Genomic DNA, 14,450 nt, shown 5'->3' on the forward strand with positions numbered 1-14,450 from the left:
TACAGCTACCTTACAGCTTTCTCCCTGGAGCCTATGTGGAGGGTGTATTCCTACAGCTGAAGCCAAGGGGATATTACCAACAAACCTAGCTTTCTTTCTTACAGACCTCATAATATAAAAGACTGAAAAAGTTGGCCATAAAATGTGATCATCACTGTGAAATGAAATAAATAACCTTTAATGTAAGTATTCATAAAGGGCACACTCTCCAAGAGATAAGAAGTGAAATTATCCATAAATCCTTTAACAGGGAGCTGGCTATTCCTGGTCAGGGTCACGGCCATTCAAAGCCCATAAAGATGCCCAGAGCACAAGGCAGAGGCTTGAGACACACACAGGGGGACGATTCAGAGCCAAGATGTCTTTGAGAGGATGGTGGAAACCCACGCTAATGGGGCCGACACACAAAATCCACATAGAAGATGCTCCAGGCCTGAACCGAACCCAGGACCCAACAGCTATGAGACAGCAGACCTCCTATTAATATTATATACAGTGGTAAGTATTCTTTGGGTATGTTCTTTTAATAAATTAAATGAGGGTACGCAAACATACCACCATTTGTGAATTGGACACTGTGTGGGTTTTTAACACATTTATTTGAACTTTTATGAGCTTAGTGTCGACTGATGGTGATTTGAAAGGGACATCTGAATCCAAAAAATGTACTGCTTACTCTTCAAGATGCGGTTAAATGAACTCAAACTATTAGCTGACACATCTTTTAATCAAATGGCTTCAGAGAGAGGATCCTGGAGTAAGGAGTTCTGAAAAATGGATAGCTCTGCACATCGAGACACTTGTGACAAGGTTGAAATACCACAGAAGCAAAAATATGCACCTTTCAAAGGCCACAGCATTAGCCTCTCTATAGAGTTTAAGTCAGAAGAATGAATTAAACATTGCTTAAAGCCACTTCTGAACATTATTTACATGATTCAGAAGGCACCCTGAATATCAAAAAGTGAAACTTAAATCAATCTTTGGTTCAAAATCTAACTGTTAAAATCAATCAGCGCTTGGTGAGTAAATCACAGAGTAAAACTGTCAGTCTGTTATCAGTTATCACAGTGGGTCATTTTATTTCTCACAGAAAGCCAGTTGTTCTTGATTAAAAAGAAATTGCTGCACACTGAAACTGGTTCTTAACAAAATGTAAAATTCACTCTCTAAGACAACAGAAAATAATCTCCCCTGAAGGACAAGAAGACTACTGAATAAAAGCAAGATGACAAATGTAAAACAAGATCTTACTTGTTCTGCTATTTTGTCACATAAAGTGTACAGAAGTTATCACATTCAAAATACACATTTTATATGTTAAGGCAGAATTTTCAAAGACTGTATTCGCAGATATTAAGAATTTCCTGGGATACATTTTACTTTGTTTTCAGCAAAGAAATTAGAGGCTGATAACGTATTTGCAACCATTAAAAATTAAAACTAGCATAATGTTAAGTTTACATTATTGATAAATCAAAGAAAATGCAGGGCAGTCTATTGCTCCACTGGACAGAACGGCCTGCACTATCTTGGAGTTGCTTTTTCATTAATTTTACTGGTGTTTATTAGTTTTCCCACGAATATAATTTCATTCAGAAGACGAACTTTGTTGCAGACAAACTCAGACCACTTTATCAGGTCTCGTCAGCACAGGGCAACGACTGGCAGAAACACAAACTCTGGGATCAAGACATTACTTCCAAGTTGAGGCGATAAGCTGAACCTCAACTCCCAAGGCTACTTCAACGTGGAGTGCAGGCAGCCAGTATCTTCAAAAACAGTTCTCAAGAACCCCGCAGACACGCTGCAGTGCACAAACCTCTCATCACGTTTGTGGGTCCCCTAGCACAAAGAGCGGAGGCAGTGGACTGCCAGGCAGTGGAGAAATGCGATTTCTTTAGAGCTCTTGGCTCCAAAAGCAGGGAGTTCTGGTGGTTTCAAAATGTTGTGGGTCACATTTCCTTGGCATGGTTTTGGGTGCACCGATTATCTTAGAAGGCAACGTCAAAGCTAAAGCTAAAGCTTCTTAATGATTCCCAGTGATCATCTTCATCCCATGTTCCAGCACTGCTGTACTGCCTGCAGAGGTGTCTCCCAGGATGACAGTGCCCCCACCCACACAGCACATGTGGTCACCCAGGGGTTTGATGAGTCTGATGTTTATCACATGTCAGAGGGCCTTCTCAGCCCTAAGACCTGAATCCAACTGCAAAAGCATGATACGGGATATTGGGCATTCAATGGATATTCTAGAACAACACCCGAAACAGCATTTTCCCTCTCTGTCAAGCAGGTATGAGTCGATTGACTTTCTTGTAGCAGAATGGTGCAGAACTCAAGGTGCTGGAAGACTTTAATCCCACTACCCAGACAGGCTGTACTGGCCTCATGCGGTGACCAAACACCCTGTTACGTGACTCCACATTTGGATGTCGGCTACTTGTACAGTACGTAGCCTGAGAAACAGCTACATATTTGTGAAAACCTAGAAGAAATATTGCATCTAGACTGTTTAATGGGAGCTTAACCTGTTAGTCATGTACACTTGTTTTTTGCAGAGTAAACAAACAGCAGCAAAACAAATTATATAAAAATACAGTGCATATTTAAATATATATATTATATTATAAATATATTGACAAAGTCTCACTCATTTTAATATTCTGAAATATCACACAGAACAGTAATTAAAAAAAGGACTAAAATAATGTGCAACACAAATCTCACCAAAGGTAAGGCAAACAAAAAAATTATTAACGGAGGACCAATAGAGAATAATAAAACTGTAATGTGCCAATTTTTAACGTCCAGTTTCTGAAGACATCAAATCAAGGTTGTCACCCAAAAAGCACAGCAGAGGAACGACAAAGGGAAACGTGTTTATTTTGTCATTGGGAACCAAGGCACTAATTGCAGTGGCTTCATTACCTGCTGTGGAGGGGAGGTGTGTGATGCTGGTGAGGCAGGTCAGGGTGAACCACACAGAGGCCAGCGTGGCCCCAGCCAGCATCAGCAGCAGTATGAGCTTCAGCATGCCTCTGATGGAGTCCGCGAACCTGAGGCGCCGGGCAAACAGACACACTGGAAATCAGGACTCTGTCACACAGCTGGAAGCACAGAAGCTGCTGTGCTATGAATTCGATTTCAATGCAATAATAAGTAAAATAACAGTGGCAAATGTTCCCCTGATCAAATATAATTTCCTGTGCAATAAGCATGATTAAGAGTCACCACACAGCAACTTGCCAGGACTTCAGGTGCATTCTCTTAATTTGTTTTTACTTTCTTATTGCAAAATATAAGTTAATCATAATTTATTTCTAACAACGGGGTGATACTGATCTGTTACACCATTCAGGTTTGTATCCGTGGCTACCAAAAGGTTACTAAAATGGCGTGTAACTCAAATCGGTACACGTTTTAATCACGCTGTCCTAAAGAAAACACTTCTTTTGCAAATTATTTAAAATACTTAAAAGTGAACAGTGTAGATTCCTCCTATGATAGAAACACACGGGGTATATGAACCCAAAGCAAATTTGGTGTAATTCTCAGTCTGGTCTCATACAGTAAAAGCAGTTAACTGCTTCCACACAATTAATTTGTCTCAGTAACAATGAACAAGGTTCAGTCTAGGTTCAGCAAACAATTATAAAACAATTAAACCAGTCAGTGAAGACAGAGATGAAACTGACAATTGGGAGTACAAAATAACAATTAAAATGTAAGATACCAACGATCACATCCTGATGTCAGTCACAATAACCATGGAAATTAAGACGAACCTTGGATAACTTTTGTTGACTTGTCAGAAGTGCTGAAGTGGATAAGCTTGATATGTTTACCACAGAGAAGCTATGGCTACTGTGCCACCTAGCCTTTTTAGCTGAACAGTTCCACAGTTCTCCATCTGTTACAGCCTTTCACAGACAGGCACGTTCCAAGGTAATCTCCTCGACACATTTAGAGAAGCCATTTGTGACAGAAGACATCAATATGGTATCATTTCACACAATGAGCTAAGGCAGTAGCAGGGAACTGAAGCTGGTTCAGAGAAACTTTAATTCTGATTTTATCATTGGCAAAGTGAGGTAATTGTAGCCAAAGAAAACTGAAAGTTGTAAGGCCAAAATGGGATTTCGGGGGATTGGAACACAAATACTGCTCACAAACTGCAGTGCTGTATATTTATCTAGGAGCTCAGTGAAATTGGTGCTCACAATGAAACAATTAGCTGTTTTGCAGCAACCTGTATCAAATCTTGCAGTGTTTTGGGTTGTCTGAAAAAATGATTAAGAGAAATGTCATAAAATTAAATACTGATCAGCAATATGTTTGCTCTATTAAATAATTCACTCAGTAGCTTACAATCAATTAAAAGGTAATGAACTAAAATTAAATGAAGAAATCTGTTTCCAGTTTTTATGACCTGAGCAGTCTGTTAATTACAGTTATGCAAAATACAAACATTAAAAAACAACCAATTACAGAACTGACATACAGAATATAACAAAATTAGTCCTCAGTTAAAACTCTGAGGGGATTAAGGCAATGACAAGAACGACAGTCACTATTAGAGTCAGGAAAACTATAATGAATTAATATGTACTTTCATCACTGCTACAAAAAGTCTAAATGGCACTTTTTCCAAAATAATGGTGCTTCCTGCTAGGAATAATTTGCAGGTAGATTACAAATCCTTTAATAATTCTCATTTATTCATAGTCGGTTTCATTTCAATTCAAAGCACAGGTAATAAGTTATTCCCCGTGCAGTTATCTACTGCACCATAAAAAACAGCTCAACAAATAATTACCAATAACCTCACAGAGAAGTGAGGCACCTGTTGCACTACAGACATCCTGCAGTATCACAGGTTAAGACATCACTTCTCACAAGCAGATTGCGCTGCGTCACAGATTAAGACATCACTTCTCACAAGCAGATTGCGCTGCGTCACAGATTAAGACATCACTTCTCACAAGCAGATTGCGCTGCGTCACAGATTAAGACATCACTTCTCACAAGCAGATTGCGCTGCGTCACAGATTAAGACATCACTTCTCACAAGCAGATTGCGCTGCGTCACAGGTTAAGACATCACTTCTCACAAGCAGATTGCGCTGCGTCACAGATTAAGACATCACTTCTCACAAGCAGATTGCGCTGTGTCACAGATTAAGACATCACTTCTCACAAGCAGATTGTGCTGCGTCACAGATTAAGACATCACTTCTCACAAGCAGATTGTTCATCTCTTTTTTGACTCTTATTTTCACTGCATTTGCTCACTTAGCGGAGAAACCCATCAAGCGCGAGCAAACTGACACATAAAACCTAAGGGCTGTGGAAAAACAGGACTTGCTGTGAGGAGAGTGCCACTGTGTTTACCTTGGACACCTCTAACCACACTAAGGGCATCATCACATTTCCAATAATGACACACACACACACAAAGCCAGAGTCAACAATAAACATATGTGTTTCTTCACCTTTGAACTCACTAAATGACCCATCATTTTATCAAGCCATCACATTTAACAAGAATTATTATCTAATTTTCCTAATTACAACTTTCAGCAGATTAAAGTAAGAGACATCATTGATTCTGCCCTGGCTACAAACTGCTGAATTGGCTCAACAACAAAAGTCCATCCATCAAAGGTGGCAAATCCTTCATTTAGCGGACTCCACAGTTTAAAACTGACGGTATATAACTATCTACCCAACCATGTGAAAGACGCACAGTATTTCATCCTCTTCCGTCTTCTGAGGGGAGTTTGCTCAATATATGCCACTTCAGTAGGAAAATAAATTTAGGGGAATTGCATGTTAGCCAAGTGATGAGCAAAGGATTCAAACAGAAACAAATATTTCAATCCCATGCAGAAGAGGCTGAAAGCAAAGAAGAAGAAGGTGGCCACCTGTGACTGGCCCATATCGTGGACAGGTATGTAAGTAAACTGTGATTTCTTGAAATCCACTACACAAGCAAGTGATACTTAAATGCCCTTAAGAGTATTGTCTGGGTGAGAACACACCAAGCTTGTCTTTTTGCAATTTTTCATTTGCATCGATTAGAATCTTTAAAAAATAATATCATAGCAACTCAAGACAAACTATACATAAGATGCCTGTAGTATCTAATCCATCACATTTACCAATTAAACTTGAGGGATTGTCAAGTCTTCCTCTTCTCTAACACCATTTGTTCCTCTCTATATATCCATAGCTAATAGCTAAAAGGCTATTTTTCATACTACAGAATACAAATCTATTAGGATAAACAGTCATTTTAAAGCACAATTCCTAAAATCAGTAGACAATTGCCAGAGAACTGTGTTTCTGCATGAAGAAGAAAAAAGTGAAAAGTGCAAAATGTCATTTTGCAAAAGACTTTCGTAAAGCAGTGTAATACCACTGTTAAAATGAGCCGCACAACTCTGAAGAAAGTCATAGCAGTTGATTACCTTATAGATTCCCTTCCCTGCTTTTAAAAAGTCACATCATTTCTGGCTGCACTCAAAGGTATTTCAAGCACCAGGGGGTTTCATTTCAAATCAGTGTGTGAAAATCCATCGAAGTTTGTTTACACTGTTCTCAGAACCTTGGAGCCTCTTTATCACATCAAGGGGGATGTCTTTCAGGCACAGAGATGGTGAAGAATGTGTTTTAAAGTACTTACCTTGCCATCGCTACACCAACAACACAGCCTCCGACAATTGACCAAAAGCCAATCCAGCCTGCGTCCACCTACAAAATATAGGAACAAGCTGCTCATGACCCTTCACACCATTTGTTTAATCAATGAATACCAATTTCTCCCCTCAGAACGCAGGTACACATTTCCCAGTTTAAAAACAGGATTAATTTCTTATTTATACCTCATAATATATCTATAACATTGCTTAACAAATGATTCTTTAGTCTATGCATCTGTGTATTGTTTGAGAGCTTTCTTCATATTGTGTGCTGCTGGAAAACAAATTGCCCTTTGACTGTCTCTCAGTCACTTTGACTTCAGAAATGAAGCAATGAACTAGTGTGTTGCACAATTTTATAGGACTCACATGTGAGTTTTGTAGAGTAACCAAAGTGTTGTGCTGCACATTCTGTGTCTATACCGATTTTCAATCTGAGGCAAGATTAAAGATTCAGATTGAACACTGAAATAAATTCTGTTTATGACACTTACAAAATATGCTCGTGCAGGGGATGTGTATGCCCGTGTGCCCCTGTTGCCTTGTGGTTTGAATTAATGCATGGATATCACAACATGTGCATAGATTTTTATTCTGACATCACATGAAACATCAACAAGTTGAGCTGTCTTGGACAATGAAACTGATGGTGAACATGCCCCACCAATAACCCCTCTTTCAAAGTCACTGAGGTCTCTTGTAGCCCTGCTGGCCAAACTTACAGGCAACCAGGGTAGTCCAGCATCTTCGCTTAATTAATGCATGAGCCACACCTGTCGGAAGACCTTGCTTTTAATATATTTAATGTCCCCATTTTCTTGTCCACTACCTGTACATTTGGGTAACACTGTACTGCACTTACTAACAGTTGAACAAAGAGAAATTAAAATTAAACAGCACACAGTGTGTGCCAGAGTAATACTGCAACTGCAGCTCTGAGTAAACAATGAAACAGAACTGCACTTATTTCAGTCATTTCCATCTAGGAGCTACATTGCTATGAAAGGCCTTCTCAAAGTTAGCCTTAACTCTCCACACCAGTATTTACTGCTTAAACAAAAGATAATACACTATTTCACTGCATGACAACTTCAGTTTAAATCAGGTTTCTTGATAAAGGCTGTTTAACATTTTAATTTCTTGTTGCCTTAAGCACATTGTTTATAAATGCGAGCTATACAACCACTTCAAAGTTATCATGAAATTAGGATGGGATAAAAACAGTGGAGCGTGTGAAGAAGGGATACTACATACTAAAGCAGAAAGTACACTTATAGAGGAGTGTTAAAGTTAACCATTCTTATATATGTCGTCACAGAAAAAGAGTTAAATCCAGTACTGTCTGTGCTTTGGGCTTTTAGCACCTTTATTTAACATTATAATCTTTACTCTAAGCCTAAAGCAAACAAACTTGGAATCAGTCTTTGACAGATTACTCTTGCAGTTGAGAGCAATTTTCTAAATTGGATTAAGCAGGAGTCACTGTATCTGGTGATGTGGCTGTTTCTTTGTCAAAATAATACATACAATCAGAAGCTGAGAGCAATGATAATGACTCTCATATGTTCAGAGACTCTCTTGCCTTCTGTTAATGAAGTTTGGATCCAAATTGACCTTCTCAAGGCCAAGGTCTAATCTGTTTCACAAAAATACAGCATCACATGTCTGGTGTGAAACCAAATGTTAGACCTCTATTGTTCTGCAGTTTATTTATCATATTCCATAAAAGGTCTCGACCAATTATAAATGTCTTCTGTATCCTGAAACGGACTGTTTTTTAAACTCTATAACCTAAATTACAAAAACTAGTGCCATGTGCTCCCCCAGTTAGCCTAGGTCTTATAGATATTTTTCATTTCAGTATTTGTTTTATTCCAAGTTTAACCTATTGTTAAAGATCTAAATTGTTCAGAACTTGTGTTCTACCTTGATAGAAGTATTTATTTTCTAGATTCCAAGCTCAAGGTTTGTTTCTCCAGATGTTTTACTGTCTTGTTACCTATAATTCTACTCATTGTGTCATTTGGAGACAAATCTGTCTTGCTGTTAGCCCCTAGTGGACTTTGTCATCAGTATTGCCTATCAATAGAACTCCCCATTCCTTCGCAACTGCCTGATCAGAAATCATTAGTCTCAGAACTCCTAACACTTTCAATACCAAAAGGAGCAGAAATGTTCAATGGACAGCACAATTTGAGGATGCGCCATTCTTTGTGGCGATTCTGCAGATTTCTGGGATACTAAATGGCCCTAGATTAAAACACTGCACAGCACAGGTTTGTGTTCGCACTGAGAGAAAGGAAAATAAATGCTACACAACCCTGGGGGGAAAAAGAAAAATTCAAGTCATACACTTGACATTTTATAGAAGAAGAATCCATGTAGCTATAGACGTCATCAAGTGCAAAAAAACTGAGAAAAACAATTGCACTGCAGTAAGAAAATATCTTTTTTTAGGGACTCTCTTACTAGACTGAATCACTGATACCTTTCCCTATAATTTTACACAAGGATAAGATCAGACATCATTCTGCTTGACTTCAATGATGGTTACAATGAATAACACAAGCACCTTTTGACAAATCCAGAAAAAAAAAATAGAATAAGCACAGCACAGTTTCCTTCCAGAAAGAAGGAGAATGAATTCTGTTCACTTTGCTGTCTTTTTGGGTCAAAGTGTTTTTTGGTTGAAGCCCTTGTGAAGATGGGTTGCAAAAGCGGCATTTTAAACCATTGCTTTGCATCTCCTTCTCAGCATCATTCTGGCATTTAATATGACAATGACACCTTGATTTGAAGGTACCTTATTTTAAGCCCATAAATAAATTAAAATGACCTTGTCATTTATATTATGTTTTAGTTCTATACATTTTCTACTCCAGTTCCATGCTGTACAGCATTTCAGACAGTGCTCATTTAAAACGAAACTAAACAAAATTAATCAGAATAGGCTTGAGGAATTTTAACTGATAGAGACCACAAACTTAAGTTGAAGCAATTATTTAAACAGTATTAAATGCGCTCTGAAATAAAGCACAATAGGCTTTCAGCATGCTAATTAACCACAGACAATCCCAATTTAAGAGGACATCGCCCGAAGAGAATGAGCAGGCCAGCTTTTGCTTTGAAATCCCCCAAAAAAGTTTAAATGGATTTGATGCCTTTGAAATTAATTCTGTTCTTAATGGGAAAAAAATATATGTATATATCCAAAAGAAGATCACACAAGGGCGCATATGCAAATGCCTGTGTAAAGGACTCAGAAATATAAATCCTTTGCATGTGTGACAATCCTCACCTGGCTCACTTTAGCAGGGGTCAAAACCATGTCAAGCACTCCTGACCATCCCGACACCACTCCAGTCGGCACCGAATAAGCCAACGCGATCATCAGAAAGCGCACGTTGCTGCAAAGCAAAAGTCAAATTACATGATTAGACAATACTTTCACCCTCCTCCCTCCTTCCCCACTCTGGTTGCGTCATTATCATTCTCCTAAATCTCTTTAAAAAAATCTAGCACTTCCAGACAGCTTAGCAAGGTAAGGCACAATGCAGTGTAGATTCCCTTCACTGAGCAAAAGCCCTGACACTTCAAGGTCATTTTCTAGCGGAGACCTGTGAGAGTGCTGCGCTCTTAAGAATGACACTGACAACGCATTCAAACACACGCTGCTTGCTCGGCACTGCAGCTTTGTAGTTGGTTAGTGGCATTTTCACACTAGATCAATACAGTTTCCCTGCAAGGTCTGTCTAATGACAATCAGTTTCTGTGTTTATGTATTCCACCAGGAGATGATGAGCTGATTTTAAGGCTATTTTTTGGGAAAACAGGGCACAAACTACGTTTCAAAACTGCCTTGCATTTCACACCGCAGTGCTAGAGGCATCGTGATCCTGATTCCATAGTACAGCTTAGAACAACTTATATAGCACTGATCTATGAATACACATATCCAGGGATAGTAAAATGACTTTTCACTTGTCAGTTTTAATGCAAACTGAAGCCAAAAATCATTACAGTGTCTGAGTGGCCTTGCTTCAGCTGTCAACACCTCTGTCACTTACAGTGTGAAGAAGGGACAATTTCTAACAAAAAAAAAGGTTCAGAACTTAGATATATGGTCTCTGCTACACTACAAGCAGTGCAGTTGGCGAGATTTTTTAAATGTTACGCCGTGTGAGACAAACACATGTAGCTACTGAAAGTGCTGTGGTCTCCAGAGACCCCCCTGTACAACAAGCCGGATTCACTTCAATGGGGCATATCGTGCTGAGCAAAATGTATAAATAAATAAAAATGTCAGAGAAGGGCAAACCACCCTGTTGGTGACAACTCTACCCTTGCCCTGTATTGCAGGCTAAGTAAAAAACTGCCAGACCTAAGGCAGTTCCTTAGCTTAATAAAACATCATTTGAAATACACAGTTTTCTCACCATCGCATCATTAAGGGAGTAGCACAATGCAGAGAGGGGCTTGGGAGCCCTAAGATGATTACTGCAGCTGGAAGTGAGAATTTGTTGGCATCGGATTAGAATGGCATTAAAGAATGAAAATGCAGGTGAGAATTTTGCAGGGGGAAATTAGTGCAGGATCAGATGGCTGTTGATTTCCAGTGGCTCTGTCATTAACATTCACAGAAAGATATATTTTGCTTTCTATTTGTCTGCTGCAGGGAAACTGAGGGAGGGTCTCCAGATATCAGGGCTGTTCAAGGCCACTCTGCACACTGTTTCCCAGGAGCATTTTAAGAGTTTCATGTAAAGGAATTACTTTCTCACAGTATCAAATCATTCATACATCCTCAGAAACAGAAATGCACAGGACCCTGTAGTACCTCTACTCATAGCTAAATGTACTATATGTGCCACCACACCTTGACTCAGTTTCATGGAGCCATGGCTGTATTTAAAACCACTGAACCAAAATGATTCAATGATTCGATCAAACCCACAGCTTCGGGGTCCAGGATTTGATTCTGGGCTGTGACACCTGTCTGTGTGTCCAGTTTTTGTTTTCCCCTGCGCTTGTGTGGGCTCTCACTGGGTACTCCAGTTTCCTCCCACATCCCAGAAGCATGGAGAAGGGGGTTATTAGCTACTTGATACCCTTTTGTAAGGGTGGCAAGAGGATTTCACACTTGGAGGGTCTGTCCCCAGTACAACCAATACTGACATTGGACCTAGAGAGAGTAACAGACAGATGAGTCCCATTGGCCAACAATTCTCCTTTCATCTGTGACCACACTGATTAGCCAATATCTACTCTTTCAAGCCTATATATTAGGTCAAGTTTGAGAACTGCCAGGATTTCATTTCTTTTGGTCGTGTAGTCAGCTATTTCTGTATTGCCGTCTGGTAAATATGTTATACGACAGCAATATGTGTCTTATATTTCTCTGTCAAAAATAATTTGTCAACAGCAAGAAGCTAGAAAATAGGCTTTATACTTCAGCAGAACTGCAATTTTATTGGATAACAGGGTTTTATTCCCCACACATAGCTCAAGACTATTTACTACCAGTAGAGAGTCTCAAATTCAACAAATATGAGTCCCTTAATTACAAGCTACCTGTAAAATTCTCTTCCTAGCAGAAACACGTTGCAACTGAATTTCATTTGGGGAGATATTATTTTAAAATTACCCACCTTTTAAATTTAAACATTCAGAATCCAGTTTTATTTTCCGCCAAAACAGCCTGCTCCTAATTTTTCTCATGAAGAACTGCACAAGAGCTTTGCAATTTGCCTTGACTTATTCCACAAAGTTGTCTTCACCTTTTTATTTGGTTCTTTAAATAACAATCTATGCTCACACTTTAGTTTAGGTCTCCATTAAAACTGTCAGAGAACAACCTATTTCCATCTAATTAATAATGCCTGTCAACAGAAATAGATAATATCACATACCCTTCACCTTGGGGTTACGGTTAAGGAAAGGGGTGTGGTTCAGTGTGTGGTGATGACTGGGTTTTGTTACTAATATCTGACCTATGGTAGAGGCTGATTCTCGTTACGACTCTTATTATCTACAGGTTACACTCTATCATCACTTTTATAAATCTGTTTAATCTATAGAACACGTCTAACTGCTATGTATAAGTACGCCTATAAGTGTACACTTCACTGACACTGTGTGTCTTTTTCTATGACCTATACCTTAAAACACAGTCACTGCCCACACTTTCTTACCCACATGTTCTTTCTGAAAACTTATTATTTCTGACAAAAACTTCTGAAACCCATACAAGTGGAGAAAAGCAGTTAGCTAGAAATGGAAGTCAGATGGGTAACCACAACCATAACAAACCTTTTGGATTCTGCAGGTTTCCAGCAGCCTCTCTGGCCTCTTAAAATAATCATACGAGTGCCGATGTTAGAGATGTGTTTACATTTCTGTCAGTCACTGTTCCAGTTTACGCAGATGGAGGTTATCAGGCTTAAAATGTTTTAAATATCAGTGCAGTTATGAGAATCATAAGCAGAAGTAATGAAAATATACATTTACGGGGCATTATAAGGGTGAGACAGTGATATGGTGACCAGCACTGTTGCCTCACATCTCTTGTATCCTAGGTTTCACGTCAGACTGGGTACCTTCTGTGTGGCGTTTGCAAGTTCTCCCTACAGAGCCTTCTGCTGGGCACTGTTGTTTATCTTCTACTTGCCAAAGTCATGCTGGCTAGGCTAACTGATGTCTCCAGATTTGTCCCTATGTGTTTGTGCACGAGCTCCCGTGAGCTTGGCTACGTGTCCCTGTGTGTTTGTGCACGAGCACCCGTGAGCTTGGCTACGTGTCCCTGTGTGTTTGTGCACGAGCTCCCATGAGCTTTGCCACGTGTCCCTGTGTATTTGTGCACGAGCTCCCGTGAGCTTGGCCACGTGTCCCTATGTGTTTGTGCACGAGCTCCCGTGAGCTTGGCCACGTGTCCCTGTGTATTTGTGCACGAGCTCCCGTGAGCTTGGCCACGTGTCCCTATGTGTTTGTGCACGAGCTCCCGTGAGCTTGGCCACGTGTCCCTGTGTGTTTGTGCACGAGCTCCCATGAGCTTGGCCACGTGTCCCTGTGTATTTGTGCACGAGCTCCCATGAGCTTGGCCACGTGTCCCTGTGTATTTGTGCACGAGCTCCCGTGAGCTTGGCCACGTGTCCCTATGTGTTTGTGCACAAGCTCCCGTGAGCTTGCCAACGTGTCCCTGTGTATTTGTGCATGAGTACCCACGAGTTTGTGAATGAGTGTACACACACTGTGATAGGCTGGTGTCTCATCCAGGGTGCAGCACTGTTTTGCGCCCTTCACTTACCACCTACGAACGAATAGAATAAAAAAACTAAAAAAACACCATAATACATTAGTTCAGTTCAGCTGTGTAATATCAGGCAATAACAACAGTCTGGGTTTAACAAGGCCTCCCACATCATCTATGATGCTTGTCCTAAATACTCAACAATGTGTGCGCTTTGATTTCTTTCCGTTTTTTACCTTCTCAATGATTGGGGCTATACTTTAAAAAAAACATTCCAAACCCATCCGGCCCTTCTAGACTCTTAGATAATTAGCACTTAATTAGTTCAAGGACTTTATCCAGCTGGTTTTTATAAGAACAGAGGGTATCAGCTTCAACAAAATGGCTGGGGAGCTTGTTCCATGTTGCCACAACCCTTTGAGTAAAGAAGTACTTTGTCCTCTGTGTTTTATGTGCACTTCCACATAGTTTCCATTTGTGTCCACTAGCTTGTGTTCGAC

At 39.8% G+C, this 14,450-nt stretch overlaps 1 protein-coding gene across 1 annotated transcript in view; it reads right to left on the minus strand.

The window, feature by feature from the left end:
• Nucleotides 1-14,450, minus strand: part of slc49a4 (solute carrier family 49 member 4) — a 44,457-nt gene that overhangs the window by 12,308 nt on the left and 17,699 nt on the right. The window contains exons 5-7 of the mRNA XM_088930745.1: nucleotides 10,003-10,111; nucleotides 6,689-6,756; nucleotides 2,932-3,059 (exon numbers count right to left, since the gene is read on the minus strand). Coding sequence (XP_088786871.1) covers nucleotides 2,932-3,059; nucleotides 6,689-6,756; nucleotides 10,003-10,111 — 305 coding nt within the window. The remainder of the gene's footprint in view (nucleotides 1-2,931; nucleotides 3,060-6,688; nucleotides 6,757-10,002; nucleotides 10,112-14,450) is intronic.

Source organism: Atractosteus spatula, chromosome 13, assembly GCF_055471065.1.
Source record: "Atractosteus spatula isolate fAtrSpa1 chromosome 13, fAtrSpa1.hap1, whole genome shotgun sequence".
NCBI classification, from domain to species: domain Eukaryota; kingdom Metazoa; phylum Chordata; class Actinopteri; order Semionotiformes; family Lepisosteidae; genus Atractosteus; species Atractosteus spatula.